Source organism: Adiantum capillus-veneris, chromosome 21 (genome assembly GCF_014529385.1).
Source record: "Adiantum capillus-veneris isolate H3 chromosome 21, ASM1452938v2, whole genome shotgun sequence".
Classification (NCBI taxonomy): Eukaryota; Viridiplantae; Streptophyta; class Polypodiopsida; order Polypodiales; family Pteridaceae; genus Adiantum; species Adiantum capillus-veneris.
This window is the reverse complement of record NC_140951.1, coordinates 12,281,386-12,304,164: the sequence shown is the minus strand read 5'-3', so window position 1 is coordinate 12,304,164 and position 22,779 is coordinate 12,281,386. Positions and strand designations below refer to the sequence as shown.

At 42.9% G+C, this 22,779-nt stretch overlaps 1 protein-coding gene across 1 annotated transcript; it reads right to left on the bottom strand.

The window, feature by feature from the left end:
* Positions 1-1,179: 1,179 nt before the first annotated feature.
* LOC147430550 (uncharacterized) lies at positions 1,180-8,965 on the bottom strand. Its single transcript, XM_086493155.1, has 5 exons — positions 7,392-8,965; positions 6,557-6,984; positions 1,604-2,573; positions 1,409-1,510; positions 1,180-1,307 (listed from the first exon to the last, which is right to left on the bottom strand). Exons 2-3 carry the CDS (start codon positions 6,804-6,806, stop codon positions 1,843-1,845), a joined length of 981 nt encoding a protein of 326 aa, XP_086349281.1. The 5' UTR covers positions 6,807-6,984; positions 7,392-8,965; the 3' UTR covers positions 1,180-1,307; positions 1,409-1,510; positions 1,604-1,842.
* Between the last annotated feature and the right edge of the window lie 13,814 nt (positions 8,966-22,779).

The following is a 22,779-nucleotide window of genomic DNA, read 5'->3' as shown; positions in this document are numbered from 1 at the left end:
TGGAGGAGCACCAAGAATAAGGGATCATTTGCTAGGTGGCAATACCAGAATTCAAGGAGGAAAGTGCAAGGGCTTAGGTGCAGAAGAAGCAGCTATGCGCTTAAAAGCTTTAATTGGTAAGCTAATTTCCACGAGAAAAATATCAAAACTCTCTACTTTCGACCATCACACCTCCGTATCGATAAGATCAAACCAGTATGAGGGATCATTGGGTGTAACGCCCACCAATGGAAGCACTCAAAGTAGGGAACCAACTTCTCATATCAATGGAAGTACTCCTCCAAACCATGGATCTCCTGACTTTCAGGTAGGATCGTCAAAAAGTAAACAGGTTAGCTTACAGACGAGCTTCAAAATACTTGCCTTAGAAGAAGCACAACTTGCACTAGCTAAAGCCGTCTATTTCACTGGGGGATCATTGGCCATTGTCACCCGTGATGCATGGAAGTCAGCTTGGAAACGCATTGGGGAGTATGGTACTGGATTTACCTCTCCAACATATCACCATATGAGAAACCAACTGTTGGATAAATGTTACACAAGCACACAACAGGATATTCATGCTACAGACGGAAGACGTAGCGTCCCTGCAAAATACCCCGAATAGAATGATGGAAACAACAAAACACCGCAAATACGCATACCTGACAAAGCCTGTGAGCATATAATCAAGTCGTACACGAACAGAGAGAGATAGAGAGCGGGAGAGAGCGAAAGAAAACGTGCAGGCGCACCTCCTAGAGCGGAGTGCTACGCCGGCACTACAAGAGGTTGTGTGCTCTTGTGACGCTGTTAGCGACGGAAATACACTGGGTTTTTATAACCCCTGGCGTCGCTAAAACCGTCGCTATATCCGGCGCTATATGTGTCGCTATATGCGTCGCTATATGCCTCGCTATAGGCGTCGCTATATAGAGAGGCTTATAGCGACGGTCATAGCGACGGTTATAGCGACGTTTACACAGAAGTCTATAGCGACGCTTATAGCGACGCTCCAGAGCCATAAATAGCGACGGTTACAGCGACGCCCGAGAGAAATTTTTTTTGGTGACAGGGCATTGAATGCCCTGCCACCCATCAACCATATTGTACTTGATTCACTTTTTAAAAAAAGTGCAAGGGTAGATAATAGACCCAAAATAGTCACCCACAAGACGCATGTTTGCAAAATTGACAAGCGTAAAATTGACAATTGTACAGATCATAGGCAAAACGAATTGATTGGCAAATGTAATAATGACAACTGTACAACATCATAGGCATAAAGAATTGATTGGGAAAATGAACTGCGGCGTATTTGTCGGATTCTACAAAAAAAGACAATAAGACAGCTTTCAGTAAGTATAAACATATAACGACATTTATAAAACAATACAAAAAATAGAAAAGAGTAAACCCTAATACTAACCATGCCGCCGCGAGAAGTGAGAATGTCCATGAGTGCGTTTAAGCCCTTCCTGCCTGCGTACTCGCGCTCGTATGGTGTGGGACCACGTCCTGTCATCGACCACTGTCAAAACATACAAAGATTTCATTATGTTAGAATTCAAAAACTCATAAACCCTAAACTATCGAACATAAAGAGCAATGCGAAAACACTTACAAAATCAGCCTCAAATGATGCCCATCCACCGCTCCCCAAGTGGTGCGAGCTCCCTGCCTCTACTCGCGCTGTGGCTGCATCCTTTTGTTGCTTCCACTTGTCGGGATTCTCGCGCGCTACTTTCTTCGCATTCTTCCAATCTTCTTTGGCCAGCCAATCTGGCCTGTTCCACCCATGCTTGATTGCTTTTTGCACTTCGGAACGCTTGTGTTTGAAGTATTCGCGCATTCAAATCTTCATCAGGTCTTCATTGAAGCGATGATCCCGTGTTGGAACGGAAAATGCATCATGAAGTATGCTGATGACTCTGGCTTTAAATCACTTGGTACTTCACTCCATTTGTTTAGTATGTAGTGTCTAAACAGCTGAGAGCAAAGACCACGCATGTGCGAGATCACCTTCTTGCCGTCATCATCCATGATGATGCCGCCGCTGAAGTCGACGGAGTAAGGCAAGCCCTCTGGCCGGTGACGCGTGAACCTGGGTGTCCCGGCAGGGGTCTCTAGCGGCGTGTCGATGGGGGTACGGACGTCAGGTGTCTTCACCGGCGTCTGAGCCCCGAAGCGAGGAGTGTCGAGTGGGGTGGCTCCTGGCAGAGTAGGTAGAGGTGTGTAGCTTCTAGGAACAGTCAGCCGTGCAAAACCTGGCGTAGATGGCGATGCTGTGGCTGGTGTGGGGGCGGGGAAAGAAGGGGAGGGTAAAGAGCCTCGTCGAACACGAGGCGGTGTGGAGGCATCGGTGGTGGAATCCCCACAACAACAGCCACCGCCACCACTAGAGCGCCGGTGTCTAGACGAGTGTGAAGCTCGTCTCGTCGACGCCGAAGCTTCGGAGCGCGCCGAATGCTCCGAAAGAGAGGGAGATGCGGATGGAGTAGGAACGCGAGATGATGCGCTAGAGCGATGACACTCCACGTACCACTGTCTCTGCTGTGGTGACAAAGAAGAAAGGAACTCCTCATCATCCATACCTGCATTAAACACACGAATATTTAAAATTAATATTGAATGAATAGAGTAGACAATGACGCAAAGACCATTAAATACAATGACGTAATGACGCATATAAATACAATGACGCAATAAATTGAGTGATAGAAGAGGCAAGTCGAAAACTCAGAATTTTCAATCAAAAGATGTGAGCGCGAGTAGAAAAGAGCGTTATACACCATGGAAGGTACTTAGAGAGCCAGAGATTTTACAACACGGAGCAAAATTGTTCAAATACAATATTTGTGGCTTTAAGAGATCTCTCTCTCATCCTCGCATAACTCAGCATAACTTCCTATATCTTTATAGAGCTCTCCGTTTAAACACATATCCTCTGTTTCATTTTGTAGCTCCTCTGCATGCACCCCATATAGAGTAGTAGCATCTTGATGCTCGTCTGGCACCACCGTAGCGGCTTCTGATTGAGCATCTTCTCTGATCTCCTCCATTGATGCCGTTGTGATTGGCACATGGTAGCCTTCATACGTCCTTGCACTACGAGGGGCTACCTCTATGACGTACCACCAGTTTGATGTAGAATTTGTAGGATGAAATATTACCTGCCAGAGCCACATAACTTACATGAGAGCTTTCAAGCACATAACTTGTAAAAGGGGGATGTTAACTATTTACATACTTACTTGTTCACAATGCTCGGGTAGTACGAAAGTGTCTCTTAGGTCAGTCCATTTCTTAGTAGAATCCACCTCAAGAAAACCAGACTCTCCTCTACGCACAGTAGCGTTGCGACCCTCCATGATTATCTTGAACCATTGCACGTCGAACAAGTCGACAAAAAATCCTCTGTAATCGATCCTCAAAATCTCTTGCAGCGTGCCGAAGTAAGTGAGTTCCGCCACCACAAGATCTGCATCAGAGGAACGTCGTCGACTAGACTGTTCAAATTTTGCCATGATTCCACAATCTTGAGTAAAACGCTTTTTGTCGATCCGTTCCACCCTAAAATGTCGACCTTTACACCATGCTGCTGTGTATGACTTATACTACAACGAACAAAGATTATGAGTGGCCGTTCAAACGTTTATAAATAAAGTCACTTGCTAGTCGTACATTGCAAACTTACCTTGGTCGCGCAACCCCGAGAGTACTCCCACTCTTCCTCAGTCACTTCGTCACCGCATTGTTGTGCGCTTTTCAATTGGTTGTGCAACCATCTTAAGCTCATGAAGGTTGGTAGGCTCTCCAGACCCGTCGGATAGTGAATCGGTGGTCGTCTTCCCCGTCTCCACTCGATTCGTGCCCTTTGTCGCTCCTGCTTTGGATCCTCATATTGTGAAATCCACTTTTGCATCACTGGATTGTGAAGCATGCAAAATCGGTTGATTTTAGCCTCTAGATCTTCTGTCATCTTCTTCTCAACACCGAGATTGCACATGACAATCCCAGATATGCGCTCATCATCTATGGTTCGCCATAGCGTGTCCCGGGCTTTATCAAATCCGTCTAGCCACTCTCCAATGAACACTAGGGACTCTGATACCAACCAACCTTCTGCCATGCTACCCTCCAGACGTGCCTTTTGACGCACATATCCCTTAAGCATTTTCATGAAACGTTCTAAGAAGAACATCCATCTGGAATGAACTGTGCCAGCTATTTCCACCTCATCAACTATGTGAACAAGAAGATGCACCTAAATGGTTAGCATGGTAGTAGGAAAATGTTTCTTAAACATGCACACAAGCTCCGCAGCATTTAGTTTGGCATGGTAAGATGTTGATCTTTGACCAAATGGATTTACGCCATCCATAGCCAGGCCTAAGCGCAAATTTCGAGCTTCCCTGGCAAAATCCGACCATGTTCCATCTATATGTTTCCAGGCTGCGCAATCTGCAGGAATTCGTAGCACACCATCCGAAGATTTATTCTCCAAATGCCATGATGCTAGGGCGGCCATGGACTTACATTCGAAGAAATGCTTTATGCGAGGAAGCAGAGGAAAATGTCGCACATCCTCGTCACTACTCATAATGAGGATAAAAATCTTATAACCTGGACAACAATTTTAATATTCTATTGGCATTCTTCGACTTATCTCTCTCTCTCTCTCTCTCTCTCTCTCTCTCTCTCTCTCTCTCTCTCTCTCTCTCTCTCTACCTCACATTCTCTAGTCATGTCCAATCCCCGCACACCTCGGTCTAGAGGTGCACGGAGATCAGAACCACCGGGCTATAATCTCGTCTTTATTGGTCAATACCTATATTTGTGGGTACAAGAAATCTACAGACCCACGTTTACATGATACTGCATGTAGTGGACAAAACCCCTTTGCCTCTTCTCTAGCTGTAGCACTTCATAGCATCTTAACATCTTTTCACAGTAGATCTTTTCACTAATCGTCTAACTCTAAACCCTAAACCGTAAGTAATTCTTCCGTGGACTCGATCTAACGTAAATAAGCGTAAATCTAAATAAACGTAAATCTATCTAAAAATAAACCTAAATCTAATTTAACGTAAGTCTACATCTAACCTAATCTTTAACGTCTTTTGGGATAGTTTCCTACGACGTTAAAACTCTCTTCTTCTTGTGTGTGTGTGTGTGTGTGTGTGTGGGTAAACCTAAATAAACCTAAGTCTAATCTAATATAACATAAATCTAAATCTAACGTAAATTATGTTATATTAAAAACAAAGAACTAAACTAATTAACAGGGATTATAAGAACCTTAAAACTGATTTAACACATAATTTTTCACATAACTCGGCAAGAGTTGGAATTCTCATCACTAAAGATGTGAGAGTTAACTTCCGGCGGTGACGCTGCCTCATCTCCATTCTGACGACAGCAATTGGCCCTTTGGACCGTTCTTGCTCTTGTTACTAACTTTGAAGTTGCTGTTGAATGACTAGAGGTTGTCTAGATGGTCATTGTCGGGGATGTAGTGACTCTTGCTGCCTTGAAGATCCACCTTCTTCCCTATCTTCTGAAGACATTTCACCAGTACTTTTGGATTGACGGAGCCCACCATGAGTGAAGGCAGCAATACCCTATATTCCATTGAGGGCTTTCTTCACCCGCTTCATGCAGGCATCGCAGTCTATGGAGACCTAAATCTAATATAATATAACGTAAATCTAAATCTAGCGTAAATAAACGTAAATCTAACTAAAAATAAACCTAAATCTAATTTAACGTAAGTCTACATCTAACCTAATCTTTAACGTCTTTTAGGATAGTTTCCTAGGACGTTATAACTCTCTTCTTCTTGTGTGTGTACGCGTGTGTGGATGTGTGTGCCAATAAAAAGAGATAAATGGTATAACCTTTCTATCACCCATGCCAAGTATGATAGATTGGTTATGTCATTTCCCTCTTGAATAATAGGTCTTGAGTTCAACTCCTCCTCGGCTAGATCTTTAGGTCTTTTAATTTTAATTAGTTTCCTACGACGTTAAATTAGTTTCTCTCTCTTTCTCTCTCAATGTGTGTGCTTTTTTTTGTTTATGCATGTTTTCTCTCTCTTTTCCTCTCTCAATGTGTGCGTTTTTTGTTTATGCTGCATGTTCTCTCTCTCTTTTCCCCTCTCAATGTGTGCGTTTTTTGTTTATGCATGCTCTCTCTCTCTTTTCCTCTCTCAATGTGTGTGTGCATTCTTTGTTTATGTATGTGTGTGTGCGTTTTTGTTTATGTTTGTACTCTCTCCCTCTCTCTCTCTCTCTCTCTCTCTCTCTCTCTCTCTCTCTCTCTCAAAAACACTATGTGTGTGTGTGTGTGTGTGTGAGAGAGAGAGAGAGAGAGAGAGAGAGAGAGAGAGAAGGAGAGAGAAAGAGGGGAAGGGAACATGAGAGTGAGGAGAGGGAAGGAGCATACCTGGCTCTCCTTCCTCTCCTCGTGTGTGTGGGTGTGTGTGTGTGTGTGTGTGTGTGTGTGTGTGTGGAGAAGAAAGGGAGAGAGAGAGAGAGAGAGAGAGAGAGAGAGAGAGAGAGAGGGAGAGCGTTACCTGCTCCTTGCTTGAGGGCGCCGAAAAACTCAGATCTGAGTTTTTGGGCGCTCTCTGTTATTTTTTTTAGCCCAGCCGGCATCGCTATGAGCTCAAAAAAAAAAAATCCCGGCGTCGCTATGAGCGTCGCTGTGTGAGCGTCGCTAATATGAATAGCCTTTGTAGTGCAGCACGGCAAAAGAGAAGAGAGGAGAGAAGAGAACAAGACACAATCACTGGGTACAATCTCCCCCTGTGCAAGAGTGACCATTTCCCTCTTGCACGTATTTCATTTATAGATTTCTTAAATGGTCAAATTGAGTACAAACTGGTCGGCCGGTCATAAATGGCCAAAGCTCATAAAAGAGCACTTGAATAATAAAATGTACAATGTATATAATTTCATTTGCATAGGCCTAGCTCGGTCCCAGTCTTTTTTCACCTGTCAGCTGCAACAAATAATAAAATATCAATTCCATAACATACCTCTCCGTTGGAAAGCAACTGTCCTCAGTTGCGAAGATAGAAATCTGCAAATAATACTTGTCAAAAACAATGATTAGAAATCTGTATCAAATAGTAACAAAATTCATAAAATTAGACAATATTTCTTATGCCTGTCGTCATCCACATACTACCTATTTTAGTGTCCCATACCACTAGAATAAGCAGTATATGTCATACCCTGATGAATCAGGATATCATTGGTCACACTCATCATCAATCTCATAATGTCAAGTCGCATAAGCACCGCCGTAATAATCACAAGATACCAAATCCCAATCCAATTCCAATTCCACAATATAAGTCCAAATCCAAATCACTTTCATTATGTATCTGGGTAACAAAATCATACCAGTTGCAGTGATGGCCAGCCATTGCAGCATGATTTTGTGATCGGTGTTGCCTCATCCGGCGAGTCTACACCAATAAAACGTGCTGCCTAAATCGGCGAATCTGCACTAATGCTGCCTAAATCGGCGAATCTGCATTGGATATTGTTTAAAAAGCGTGAATCTGTAGTTTGTTGTTGTGCTGCCTAAATCGGCGAATCTGTGTGCATGTGACCAATGGACTAGACACGACATAAATGAGAAAAAGTATATTTACTACGTTGTTGACATCACAATGCAGTATATCAAAGCACTTACGAATTGTTGTTTAGTATCCCAAAGCACCTTAGCGTAACTACATAGCTTATTCACAAAGCATCTCAACAAAACTCCATGAGGGTATCCTTACTGAAACTGAAGTGTGAGACAATGTAGCGAGAAGATATACTTTGCAGTTCTCGCATAGATCCACTAATGCCACAAACACATAAAAAACAATGTAAGAACCAAACTAGTCTAAGTTGTTACAATGGGCCAAAAAAGAAGTAAAAATAAAATTTGGTAGAATCATTACAACTCGATCTAAAGGATAAAAGTATGTTGACTACTTACCGAGGCCTATCATGATTAGTCTTGGATTGATGAGAAAGTGGGATTATTCTGCTTTAGATTATGTAAGAAGATGGGGTAGCCATGTCTTGTATAAAATGGCCAGTATACACAATCGAATAAGCACCGATTTGTAGTTAATGATATGCTTATAATGATCTCAAAAGAAAATAGTGGCCATTCTGGTCTGCGTGGCTATATCGGAATGATTGGACATGAGATAAGTTGTGAAAATGCTCTCATATGGGTGCATGTTGGCGGAACACATAGTCATATTTTCCTAAAGGTGTGGTGAGTGTAATAAAGATAGGCATGTGGAGCAAATTTACTAAGAAGTAGAAAAATATGAGAGAGTAATTTAGCAAGAAATTTTTTTCACAAAGTTGCAAGTACATCAAATTTGAATCCCTACAAGTGAGTTCATGACTTTTTATAACTTGAACGTATCACAAAAGACGATGTAGTATCATGATACACATTGCAGAAAGTGGTTAAAACGGAGAGTTTTAGTGGGGGTATTTGTAGATATGAGAGGATCAAATTTTATAATAGCTTGTGCTAATAGTTTATTTATTTTTAATACAATGCGGACAAAATTGTGAAAAATAATGTGTTTGTGTACGTAAGAAAAAAATCATTTAAAAAAAAAAATCATGCTAGACTGCGTGTGCTACGAGAAGTATTGACAACTCAGAACACTAGGTATGAACCCCTGTAGTTAGACGGTAGCCGACTACATTAGAGATCTATGAAAGGAGGGCAGAAGGGAGCCTTGATAGGCTTATTACAAAAAAAATATATATATATATATTTTTAAAAACGTGTCGATGGTGTAGGGTCGGGGAAAGTAGTGCTGCTAGGAGAGTCAAGACCAGATTTTCTTGGTGTCACTGGAGGGTGTGTGTCGGAAGAGGTGTTTGGTGAGGCTCATTAAAATAGATTTTTAAGGCATGGACGGAGGCTTGCACATCCAAAAGGCTAAGGCGAAGCTTTCAGAAGCGGTCTTCCAAGCGGTCGTAGTCTCGCCAAAGTTGTGTGAGCTCATCTTGCAAGGACTGGGAGGTGTTAAGGATGTCGGTTGTTTTGTTGGGCGAAGACAAAGCCATAGGTGATGGTGTAAATGTGAGGAGCATTGGGGAGAGAAGTTTCGAGTGACCCGATGGAAAAGCGATTGATGATGTCGATAGAACTGGCTTTTGTGAGGAGAGTTGTGAGAACCAAGCTCCAGACTGATACACTCCTTGTGGATCGACGAATCCAATGTCTGAAGAGTAATAGAACATCATTGAAGAACTTCGCAATGTCCTCTTCTGTAGGGAGTTGTACTAGGAGAGAGTAGCGAAGAAGACTATTTTAACGTCGTAGGAAACTATCCCAAGAGTCCTCAATAGTAGCATCGTCAATGCCCTGACGGTGTCTGAGAAAGTATCCAGCAGTCATTGTCGAGCTTCGTCAATGTTCTCTTCTGTACACAGTGGGAGAGAGAGAGAGAAAAATAGAGGGATTATGGCTCAAGAGGATGAAGTGCTGCTTCAATATCCATCTTTGCAAATTATATGTACTGAGAGAGGCGCCACTGGTGTGTGGGTGGCAGAAGCAGCAGACGAGGGGGTATTGCTCATTACCACTATAGAGAGAGTGTGTGATGCAGCTATGGAGCCTGATCTTGGCAGCTAATGGGCCTCACAGAGAGTCGGGAGGGAGGGACGGACAGATAGGTAGAGAGAGATAGAGTGAAAGAGTGATGGATGGCGGGTCTGAGAGAGAAGTGGCTGTTTCAGTTGCTCGTGATGGCTAGTAATAAAAACAAATTGGTGCCCCATGCAGGAAAACCACAATATAAATAATTGGCGCTGCCATGCAAGAGGGAAAGAGAGAGAGAGAAAAAGTTGGGGTTCGCGGTTGTGTGGCTTCCAGTAGGGCAAAGAGAGAAAAAGCCTGCTGGTTACTACGATGCATGACGACACTGCAGTGCCCTCGGTGGGTATTGGTGGCGCAAGAGTGAGTTGCATGGCGGCCTGCGCATGGGTGGGAGACGTGGTTTGCAGGAGGGCTAAGTGCTGTGAGGGGTCCATGCAGTGGTTGGTACTCAGCGAGTCAGTGGGCATAGGCGACGTGGTTGTATAAACCTACCACTACAAGCTGGAAAGCAGCTGCCATCAACGATGGTGAGGTGTGTGTTTGGTGCATGGGAAGGGAGGCTCAAGGTAGAAATGGCCGCCAGCTGTTGATGAGAGAGATAGAGAGAGAGAGAGAGAGAGGGGGGGGGAGTCGGATGATGACTCGATGTATTGGGTGGCTGCAAGCCAATGGCTGTAAGTTGGTGTGCGTGTGTACTGCACGAGGGCCGCCTTGCATGCCGATTGAGAGAGAGAGTTGTTCACAAACACGCAGACTCGACAAACTGTGGGACGCAAAATACAATGGTTTCCTTACAACTCAGACTTAAGCATGAGACTTTCTTCAGATTCTCTCACTGTGTGATGAAGACAAAAAGGAGGTGAGAGGACAACGACGCTGCAAAAGGGGAGAGGGAAGGTTACTGGTGGGGCTGAAGAGAGAGACAGATGAGAGAGAGAGAGAGTTGTGTGGCACATAGTCGGCAGCTATAGTGATCTAGGGCGGGTTGCATGGTGAGCGATAACTGAGAGAGAGTGGTAGGACTGCGTGTGATTGTGATCGTTATTCGACCAGAGAGAGCTCTTGTAGTTTGCATGCGCACACAAGTAGTGAGGGCTTTGGGGCCGTTGCTGCAGGATCGAATTACTCCTATTCTCTTAAAATCTCTCTTCCACCTTCTTTTTCTTCTACAAATCCCAAACAAAGCCTATACACCCTCCTTTCTGGAATTGTATATCTTCACCTAATTAATTTAATCTATAATTCTTAGAAATCATAACACGAACTACTTTAAACATCAGATGCTTCACATGTTTATTAACCTAGATACTCTAATTTTCATATTGGTTCTAACCAATCAAGAAAAAAAAGTTCGATAGTGAGCATGTACAATCACAATTCAATCAATTAAAAGCATATTCAAGCAAAATAGAGACATAATTAAAAAATGATCTACTTAGCTTTTGATTATTGATATCCTTAATCTTTGGAGCGTAGCTTGGGCTCTGATACCACTGCTACAGACGGAAGACGTAGCGTCCCTGCAGAATACCCCAAATAGCATGATGGAACACTACAAGAGGTTGTGTGCTCTTGTGACGCTGTTAGCGACGGAAATACACTGGGTTTTTATAACCCCCGACATCGCTAAAACCGTCGCTACGAGCGTCGCTACGAGAGCGTCGATATATGCGTCGCTATAAGCGTTGCTATATAGAAACGCTCATAGCGACGTTCATAGTGACGGTTATAGCGACGTTTACACAGAAGACTATAGCGACGCTCATAGCGACGCTACAGAGCCATAAATAGCGACGGTTATAGCGACGCCCGAGAGAATTTTTTTTGGTGGCAGGACATTGAATGCTTTGCCACCCATCAACCATATTGTACTTGATTCACTTTTTAAAAAAAGTGCAAGGGTAGATAATAGACCCAAAATAGTCACCCACAAGACGCATTGTTTGCAAAATTGACAATTGTACACATCATAGGCAAAATGAATTGATTGGCAAATGTAATAATGACAATTGTACAACATCATAGGCATAAAGAATTGATTGGGAAAAGGAACTGCGGTGACAAATGTAATAATATACATGGTTCAAAAAGACGTATAAAATCCGTCTCATGATACATAAGCTATGAGAAACCCTAAACTAATGCTATCTAGCTACGGCTAAACTGACGTCGTCTAGTCAGACGTCTCATCGCGTCCAAGCGGCGTATCTGTCAGATTCTACAAAAAAAGACAATAAAACAGCTTTCAGTAAGTATAAACATATAACGACATTTATAAAACAATACAAAAAATAGAAAAGAGTAAACCCTAATACTAACCATGCCGCCGCGAGAAGTGAGAATGTCCATCAGGGCGTTTAAGCCCTTCCTGCCTGCGTACTCGCGCTCGTACGGTGTGGGATCACGTCTTGTCATCGACCACTGTCAAAACATACAAAGATTTCATTATGTTAGAATTAAAAAACTCATAAACCCTAAACTATCGAACATAAAGAGCAATGCGAAAACACTTACAAAATCGGCCTCAAATGATGCCCATCCACCGCTCCCCAAGTGGTGCGAGCTCCTTGCCTCTACTCGCGCTGTAGCTGCATCCTTTTGTTGCTTCCACTTGTCGGGATTCTCGCGCGCTGCTTTCTTCGCATTCTTCCAATCTTCTTTGGCCAGCCAATTTGGCCTGTTCCACCCATGCTTGATTGCTTTTTGCACTTCGAAACGCTTGTGTTTGAAGTATTCGTGCATTCGAATCTTCATCAGGTATTCATTGAAGCGCTGATCCCGTGTTGGAACGGGAAACTCATCACGAAGTATGCTGATGACTCTGTTTTTTAAATCACATGGTACTTCACTCCATTTGTTTAGTATGTAGTGTCTAAACAGCTGAGAGCAAAGACCACGCATGCGCGAGATCACCTTCTTGCCGTCATCATCCATGATGATGCCGCCGCTGAAGTCGACGGAGTAAGACAAGCCCTCTGGCCGATGACGCCTGAACCTGGGTGTCCCGGCAGGGGTCTCTAGCGGCGTGTCGATGGGGGTACGGACGTCACGTGTCTCCACCGGCGTCTGGGCCCCGAAGCGAGGAGTGTCGAGTGGGGTGGCTCCTGGCGGAGTAGGTAGAGGTGTGTAGCTTCTAGGAACAGTCAGCCGTGCAAAACCTGGCGTAGATGGCGATGCTGTGGCTGGTGTGGGGGCGGGGAAAGAAGGGGAGGGTAAAGAGCCTCGTCGAACACGAGGCGGTGTGGAGGCATCGGTGGCGGAATCCCCACAACAACCGCCACCGCCACCACTAGAGCGTCGGTGTCTAGACGAGTGTGAAGCTCGTCTCGTCGACACCGAAGCTTCGGAGCGCGCCGAATGCTCCGAAAGAGAGGGAGATGCGGATGGAGTAGGAACGCGAGATGATGCGCTAGAGCGATGACACTCCACGTACCACTGTCTCTGCTGTGGTGACAAAGAAGAAAGGAACTCCTCATCATCCATACCTGCATTAAACACACGAATATTTAAAATTAATATTGAATGAATAGAGTAGACAATGACGCAAAGACCATTAAATACAATGACGTAATGACGCATATAAATACAATGACGCAATAAATTGAGTGATAGAAGAGGCAAGTCGAAAACTCAGAATTTTCAATCAAAAGATGTGAGTGCGAGTAGAAAAGAGCGTTATACACCATGGAAGGTACTTAGAGAGCCAGAGCTTTTACAACACGGAGCAAAATTGTTCATACAATATTTGTGGCTTTAAGAGATCTCTCTCTCATCCTCGCATAACTCAGCATAACTTCCTATATCTTTATAGAGCTCTCCGTTTAAACACATATCCTCTGTTTCATTTTGTAGCTCCTCTGCATGCACCCCATATAGAGTAGTAGCATCTTGATGCTCGTCTGGCACCACCGTAGCGGCTTCTGATTGAGCATCTTCTCTGATCTCCTCCATTGATGCCGTTGTGATTGGCACATAGTAGCCTTCATACGTCCTTGCACTACGAGGGGCTACCTCTATGACGTACCACCAGTTTGATGTAGAATTTGTAGGATGAAATATTACCTGCCAGAGCCACATAACTTACATGAGAGCTTTCAAGCACATAACTTGTAAAAGGGGGATGTTAACTATTTACATACTTACTTGTTCACAATGCTCGGGTAGTACGAAAGTGTCTCTTAGGTCAGTCCATTTCTTAGTAGAATCCACCTCAAGAAAACCAGACTCTCCTCTACGCACAGTAGCGTTGCGACCCTCCATGATTATCTTGAACCATTGCACGTCGAACAAGTCGACAAAAAATCCTTTGTAATCGATCCTCAAAATCTCTTGCAGCGTGCCGAAGTAAGTGAGTTCCGCCACCACAAGATCTGCATCAGAGGAACGTCGTCGACTAGACTGTTCAAATTTTGCCATGATTCCACAATCTTGAGTAAAACGCTTTTTGTCGATCCGTTCCACCCTAAAATGTCGACCTTTACACCATGCTGCTGTGTATGACTTATACTACAAGGAACAAAGATTATGAGTGGCCGTTCAAACGTTTATAAATAAAGTCACTTGCTAGTCGTACATTGCAAACTTACCTTGGTCGCGCAACCCCGAGAGTACTCCCACTCTTCCTCAGTCACTTCGTCACCGCATTGTTGTGCGCTTTTCAATTGGTTGTGCAACCATCTTAAGCTCATGAAGGTTGGTAGGCTCTCCAGAACCGCTGGATAGTGCATCGGTGGTCGTCTTCCCCGTCTCCACTCGATTCGTGCCCTTTGTCGCTCTTGCTTTGCATCCTCATATTGTGAAATCCACTTTTGCATCATTGGATTGTGAAGCATGCAAAATCGGTTGATTTTAGCCTCTAGATCTTCCGTCATCTTCTTCTCAACACCGAGATTGCACATGACAATCCCAGATATGCGCTCATCATCTATGGTTCACCATAGCGTGTCCCGGGCCTTATCAAATCCGTCTAGCCACTCTCCAATGTACACTAGGGACTCTGATACCAACCAACCTTCTGCCATGCTACCCTCCGGACGTGCCTTTTGACGCACATATCCCTTAAGCGTTTTCATGAAACGTTCTAAGAAGAACATCCATCTGGAATGAACTGTGCCAGCTATTTCCACCTCATCAACTATGTGAACAAGAAGATGCACCTGAATGGTTAGCATGGTAGTAGGAAAATGTTTCTCAAACATGCACACAAGCTCCGCAGCATTTAGTTTGGCGAATGGTATGGATTCTACGTTGATCTCCTTTTGTGAGATCCATTGCACCAGCTTTGCAAGTTTGTAGATTGTGTTACGGTTGTTGAGAGACAAACATCCCTCAATGGCAACCGGTAAAATAAACTGTAAAGTATGTGCAGCAATGATATTAAAGTCCACATTTTATGCAATGATATTAAAGTCCACTATGAACGTACCTGACACATTTTATGCCAATCGTGTGACTTCAAACCGGTAAGCTTTCCTTTTTTAGTAAAACACATTCGGAGCGAGTGCATTACGCCAGTGGGGGTCCGCAAAGATCGAATGGTCTCTTTTACTTTGCGTTCTTGGGCTCCTGTGAAAATCCATGGTGCTTTAGGGAGTTTTATCGATCCATCAGACGCTGTTTGCGGCCAATATTGCTCCATACGATCCACATTTCTAAGGTCAACTCTGGCTCCCAAAGTATCTTTCTTGACGGTCAGATGGTCCCATAGTAGATTACCCACATTCTTGAATATGTGCATTGGATCGAGCAAGTGATTGATCATGAGTCGGGCCAGTATGGTAACTCGTACCATAGAGATAGTCTCTTCATCCCTGGAGGCAATCCGTCATCGCACATCTCCTTCTGCTCTAACCATGCTTGTGCAGACATCTTGGTGGCTCTCTTCCCAAAAAGCCATCGCGTAACACATGATTCTCTGGAAGATACGCTTGATGACCTTCGTAGATTTGCTTCTTCAGTGTGGGTGCCCTACGTGCATTCAGTCTAGGTCCACATGTGACACATGCTCTGTATCCGCTTGTTTGAAGCCCTGCATGTATACACATGATAATAGATCAACCATGGGAAAAAACAAGATTTACAGTGTCTGACTGAGGAGTGTCAATAGATCACCTGAGCATTCTGTTAGCCCGGGATAGTCATGCATGGTCCACATTAGAATGCCTCTGATCAAAGCATTCCGTCGTCCTGTGTGTCGGCTCATATCCACCACCTCTATGCCAATCCACAATTGTTGTAGCTCTTCCAATAGTGGACGAAGATACACATCCATATTCCCCACTTTATATCGCCGTGGCACAATCAAGCTTAGCCATAGGTGCCCCTTCTTCGTAGTCAACCACGGGGGAATGTTGTAGTTGACGATGACAACGGGCCATACACTGTAAGATGTTGATCTTTGACCAAATGGATTTACGCCATCCATAGCCAGGCCTAAGCGCAAATTTCGAGCTTCCCTGGCAAAATCCGACCATGTTCCATCTATATGTTTCCAGGCTGCGCAATCTGCAGGAATTCGTAGCACACCATCCGAAGATTTATTCTCCTCATGCCATGATGCTAGGGCGGCCATGGACTTACATTCGAAGAAATGCTTGATGCGAGGAAGCAGAGGAAAATGTCGCAAAAACTTTTGTGGAATTTTTGTCCCGTGGAGATGTACTCGATATCTTTCGGAATCACATTTCGGACACTTCTCCATGTCTATGTATTCCCCTCTGAAAAGAATGCAGTCATTAGGACAAGCGTGGATAGAATTGTAATCCATCCCCAAGTTTCGCAAAATCTTTCTTGCTTCATCTCGGGAATCTGGCATCACATTGTCAGCTGGTAGTATGTGCTCTTTCAGCAATCTACACAACATAAAAATACGATACAGTCGTGTAAAAATCTATCAGATTATTATACATTTAGAGTTTTATTAAAGTAAACTAATTGTAATAGATCACCTAAAAAGCGCCGTGACGCTAGTGTCACTCCATCCAAACTTTGCCTGCATGTTGAGAAGAACTAGGAGTGCTTTCAATATAGACATACGTGCTCCATTATACAATGGCGTATCGGCTTCACTTTTCATATCATCATAGATAAGCCTTTCTGAATCCATGATTGTCTTGATCATTTCATCAATCTCGGGCTCAAACATTGCCTTGTTGGGAATGTGCTCTGCATGATCATCCCCCGAGCTGTCAGAGGCTACATCTTGTGGCCTCACATATGCTGCTTGACCAAAGCGCCTGCGAACACGTCTATTGGGTTGCAAGATTGCTGCTTGTTGGCCAGCGTCAGAGTCCGACGAGTTATAATTGGCAAAAACTCGATCTATAATACATGGATCGAACTCGCCAAATTCACGAACGTGCTGCAAAGAAACACGTCTTGTCCGTCGCACAGCATGCTTGCATTGATTACAAGGACATAAGACCCTCGTTGAGAGATAGGTGTTTCGGTTGGACGGTCCCACATCCTCGTCAATACTCATAATGAGGATAAAAATCTTATAACCTGGACAACAAATTTAATATTCTATTGGCATTCTTCGTCTTATCTCTCTCTCTCTCTCTCTCTCTCTCTCTCTCTCTCTCTCTCTCTCTCTCTCTCTCTCTCTCTCTCTCTCTCTCTCTCTCTTTACCTCACATTCTCTAGTCATGTCCAATCCCCGCACACCTCGGTCTAGAGGTGCACAGAGATCAGAAGCACCGGGTTATAATCTCGTCTTTATTGGTAAATGCCTATATTTGTGGGTACAAGAAATCTACACACCCACGTCTACATGATACTGCATGTAGTGGACAAAACCCCTTTGCCTCTTCTCTAGCTGTAGCACTTCACAGCATCTTAACATCTTTTCACTATTCGTCTAACTCTAAACCCTAAACCGTAAGTAATTCTTGCGTGGACTCGATCTAACGTAAATAAGCGTAAATCTAAATAAACGTAAATCTAACTAAAAATAAACCTAAATCTAATTTAACGTAAGTCTACATCTAACCTAATCTTTAACGTCTTTTGGGATAGTTTCCTACGATGTTAAAACTCTCTTCTTCTTGTGTGTGTGTGTATGTGTGTGGGTAAACCTAAATAAACCTAAGTCTAATCTAATATAACATAAATCTAAATCTAACGTAAATTATGTTATATTAAAAACAAAGAACTAAACTAACAGGGATTATAAGAACCTTTAAACTGATTTAACACATAATTTTTCACATAACTCGGCAAGAGTTGGCATTCTCATCACTAAAGATGTGAGAGTTAACTTCCGGCGGTGATGCTGCCTCATCTCCATCCACATCTGACGACAGCAATTGGCCCTTTAGACCGTTCTTGCTCTTGTTACTAACTTTGAAGTTGCTGTTGAATGACTAGAGGTTGTCTAGATGGTCATTGTGTCGGGGATGTAGTGACTCTTGCCGTCCTGAAGATCCACCTTCTTCCCTATCTTCTGAACACATTTCACCAGTACTTTTGGATCGACGGAGCCCACCATGAGTGAAGGCAGCAATACCCTATATTCCATTGAGGGCTTTCTTCACCCGCTTCATGCAGGCATCGCAGTCTATGGAGACCTAAATCTAATATAATATAACGTAAATCTAAATCTAGCGTAAATAAACGTAAATATAGTTAAAAATAAACCTAAATCTAATCTAATTTAACTTAAATAAACCTAAATCTAATTTAACGTAAGTCTACATCTAACCTAATCTTTAACGTCTTTTAAGATAGTTTCCTACGACGTTCTAACTCTCTTCTTCTTGTGTGTGTGCGCGTGTGTGGATGTGTGTGCCAATAAAAAGAGATAAATGGTATAACCTTTCTATCACCCATGCCAAGTATGATAGATTGATTATGCCATTTCCCTCTTGAATAATAGGTCTTGAGTTCAACTCCTCGTCGGCTAGATCTTTAGGTCTTTTAATTTTAATTAGTTTCCTACGACGTTAATCTAGTTTCTCTCTCTCTCTCTCTCAATGTGTGTGCGTTCTTTTGGATCGTATGCATGTTTTCTCTCTCTTTTCCTCTCTCAATGTGTGCGTTTTTTGTTTATGCATGTTCTCTCTCTCTTTTCCTCTCTTAATGCGTGCGTTTTTTGTTTATGCATGTTCTCTCTCTCTTTTCCTCTCTCAATGTGTGTGTGCATTCTTTGTTTATGTATGTGTGTGTGCGTTTTTGTTTATGTTTGTACTCTCTCTCTCTCTCTCTCTCTCTCTCTCTCTCAAAAACACTATGTGTGTGTGTGTGTATATGTGTGTGAGAGAGAGAGAGAGGGAGAGAGAAAGAGGGGAAGGGAACATGAGAATGAGGAGAGGGAAGGAGCATTCCTGGCTCTCCTTCCTCTCCTCGTGTGTGTGTGTGTGTGTGTGTGTGGAGAAGAAAAAGAGAGAGAGAGAGAGAGAGAGAGAGAGAGGGAGAGTGTTACCTGCTCCTTGCTTGAGGGCGCCGAAAAACTCAGATATGAGATCTGAGTTTTTGGGCGCGCTCGGTTATTTTTTTAGCCCAGCCAGCGTCGCTATGAGCGTCGCAAATTTCTTTGTAAATTTGCGACGCTCATAGCGACGCCGATAATTGTTTTTTTGAGCGTCGCTGTGTGAGCGTTGCTAATATGAATAGCCTCTTGTAGTGGAAACAACAAAACACCGCAAATACGCATACCTGACAAAGCATGTGAGCATATAATCAAGTCGTACACGAACAGAGAGAGATAGAGAGCGGGAGAGAGCAAAAGAACACGTGCAGCCACACCTCCTAGAGCGGAGTGCTACGCCGGCACGGTGAGAGAGAAGAGAGGAGAGGAGAGAACAAGACACAAGCACTGGGTACAATCTCCCCCTGTGCAAGAGTGACCATTTCCCTCTTGCACGTATTTCATTTATAGATTTCTTAAATGGTCAAATTGAGTACAAACTGGTCGGCCGGTCATAAATGGCCAAAGCTCATAAAAGAGCACTTGAATAATAAAATGTACAATGTATATAATTTCATTTGCATAGGCCTAGCTCTGTCCCAGTCTTTTTTTACCTGTCAGCTGCAAAAAATAATAAAATATCAATTCCATAATAATTCAAAGGGTAATATTAAATGCAATAGAACAATCTGGATACACCATAGTTAGTGATGGTTGGTCCAACGTTCAAAGGCGGCCATTGATCAACATCATGCTTGTATGTCCTCGTGGTGAATGTTTTATCAAAGCTGTGGATAGCTCTGGTCAAATAAAGTCTGGGAGTTTTATAGCTGACATCATTGGCGACGCAGTTGAGGAACTTGGAAAAGAAAATGTTTTCCAAGTAATCATGGACAATGCCAAAATTTGCAGGGCAACAGGTAGAATACTTGAAAGTCACTTCTCTCATCTATATAGTGCTGGTTGCAGTACACACAGCTTGAACTTGGTATTGCAAGATTGGTACGAGAGGGAGGATATAGAGTGGTTCAAATGGACAGTAGACAATGCTCGCTTGTTTTGAAGCGTCAGAGGGTTCTTGACATGTACCATCAGAGGATGTCTACTATGTTAAAACTGCCGTGCGAAACTAGATTTTGCACCAACTACTATACTTTAGAATCACTAATAAAAAATAAGAATGCTGTGATGGAGACATTTGTTTGTGCCACTTTTTCAAAATGGGAGGCTGGTCAAAGGGAGAAGATAAAAAGCAAAATAGGGGTGATCAGAGATCTACTAGCTGATTGCCACTTCTGGGATGATGTGGTGGATGTGCACAATGTCATGATGCCCATTATGCTCGCATTCCGCCAACTGGATTCTGCCTTGCCTAACATAGGTAAGGTGTGGATGGCTTGGTGGACTGTTCAAGAAAGCCTTGCAAATCAAGAGGAGCCCCAGGAGCCAATTGTGAAGCGTTGGAAGACACCATTCACTCAAAAGAGGAGGGAAATTTTGAGAAAGTATGTGCATGGTCGATGGGTTGGAGCACATAGTCCACTACACAGCGTAGCTTTCTTATTGGATCCAGAGTATTGGGCAATGGAAATAGACAAACTTGATGAGGAGGTGCTGGAAGGCTTTTATGATGTGATAGGTAGGTTTTATGATGATCCTGATGAGCATGCATCAGCTGTTACTGATCTTATGAAGTTTAAACTCAAAGAGGGTAAGTTTGGTACAGAATTTGTGCAGAAACTTGCCACGGAGCAACCAGTGTGGAAGTGGTGGATGATGAATGGTGGTAGTGCACCCACCCTTAAACTCCTAGCTATTAGAATCCTAGCCCAATGTGCATCCAATTCAAGTTCTGAGAGAAACTGGAGTGCATATAAATATGTACATTCCACCATCTGAAACCGCCTTCTAAATTCAAGAGTTGAAAAATTGGTGTATATGTACTGCAACCATCGGCTATTGGTAGGAGTGCAAGCTGAGAACTACAAAGAGGAGATGCCGCGTTGGACTTATGATGTAACCAATGATGAGGTGGACGAAGACAGTGAGCTGCAAGGGGAATCTCATGAAGTAGAAACTACATGTACTTTAGAAGAGATTGAAGAGAATTTGGAAATTGAACCAACTTTGACCCGTCGCAGCAAGCGACGGTGGTTTAATTAATAGATTATCGAATCCATTGAGTGACTTCTGCTTAAGTTCAGAAGTTGTTTATCTTATAAGCTTTTTTTATATTTAGTTTAAGGTTTAGACATTTGCTTAATAATAAAAGAAGCCCTTAATAAAAACCTTTACAAGGCCACAAATCACTATTAAAGCTTCATAATATACAAAGCCCTAACAAATCGTTGCATTATCACATATCATAATTGAAGCTGAAGAGAAGACAATTCACAATTCACTAATAAATTCTCGCAAGACAACGAGTCAATGTTAAAAAACTATCCAAGTGATAGTGAAATATTTGTGAGAATATCTTCATTCTCCTGTTCACGCTGACATTTAAGCTTATTATAGTCTTCGGACATTTTTAACATTGCATATAGCTTTTTGGATATCTCAAACTCACATATAGCACAATGAAAGTTATTCATCATGCTTTGCATCAAGCATGATATATGATACATATGTCCGCATGGCAAACTGAAGTGACCACACCACTCATGAAAGAATGATCTACATATGGGGCAAGGACCACCGTGCTCACTAGAAGCTGGAGGGGCCTCAATAGATGTTGGGTGCTCAATCAATGTGGCAGCATTTTGTTTTTTTATAGTCACCTCTAACTCTTTTACGTGGCGAGATAGCACCTTCACCTCCCTTTGCAAGTCTCTATTTAGGGTTTCTTCTGCATGAGAGCCTTGTGTAGCTTGTGATGCTTGCCTGAGTTGAGTTCGAAGCTCCTCCTTAACTTGATGCACTTCCATTGATGCACCTTCTAGTGCCAATGACATCTCTTGCCGTGTGACGGTGATTGCAAGAGATGTCATGTGAGGTGTCCTTGAGCTAAAGTCCACTGCTTCACCCAAGACATAATGCATGTATAACATCTTGGCAAACCACAATGGACAATCCATATGATGCATATCTGGATGACCCATAACATCGAGATATATGTTCTCTCCATTGTCTCGTATGTCTGCATTAATGCATTGTGTTAGCTTGAGTCGGCCTTTCTTGACGTTTTCATCTGCAACGCTTGGCCATATGGATTTCACCATTTCTCGGTCAATCCTAGTGTTCACCTCTTTCCATTGTGTACCCACTGGGAGCAACGAGCAGCAATTCGAGCGGTGTCGTTCACTCCACCGCCTTGACACATGGATCTAAGATGCTCAAAAGCGCGCTTAGCCCTTTGATTATCATTATCCATATCCTGATTAAACACTATACTTCAGTTACGGCATACAAACTTAATGATAATCAATTGCTATAAGAGTAACCACCATTTTACGTTAATCAATTGATATTAGAATAACCACCATCTTATGACAATCAATTGATATAAGAGTAACCACCATTTTTTAAATCAATGAATGACAATCAGTGACTCCACGTGGCTTATTGCTTGAAACTTAAGAGAAAAAAAAACTCATAGAAAATTTGTTGTCTATTGAGATATAACAAAGTGTTTTTATTACTCATACATCATCCATTGCGCATAAAACCCAATTTTTAAAAGTGCTTTTATAAGTCACAAGTCTCAGAAAACCCTGCTTAATAAAGTACATCATATATCCATCAAAAAAAGGCTA

Bases quoted from the DNA above. Each gene is read 5' to 3' on its own strand.
- LOC147430550 (XM_086493155.1), bottom strand. From the start codon at position 6,806: ATGGTCACTCTTGCACAGGGGGAGATTGTACCCAGTGATTGTGTCTTG. The intron at 2,574-6,556 runs GTAACGCTCTCC...TGTTTAATGCAG, and splicing joins CGCCCTCAAGCAAGGAGCAG to GTATGGATGATGAGGAGTTC.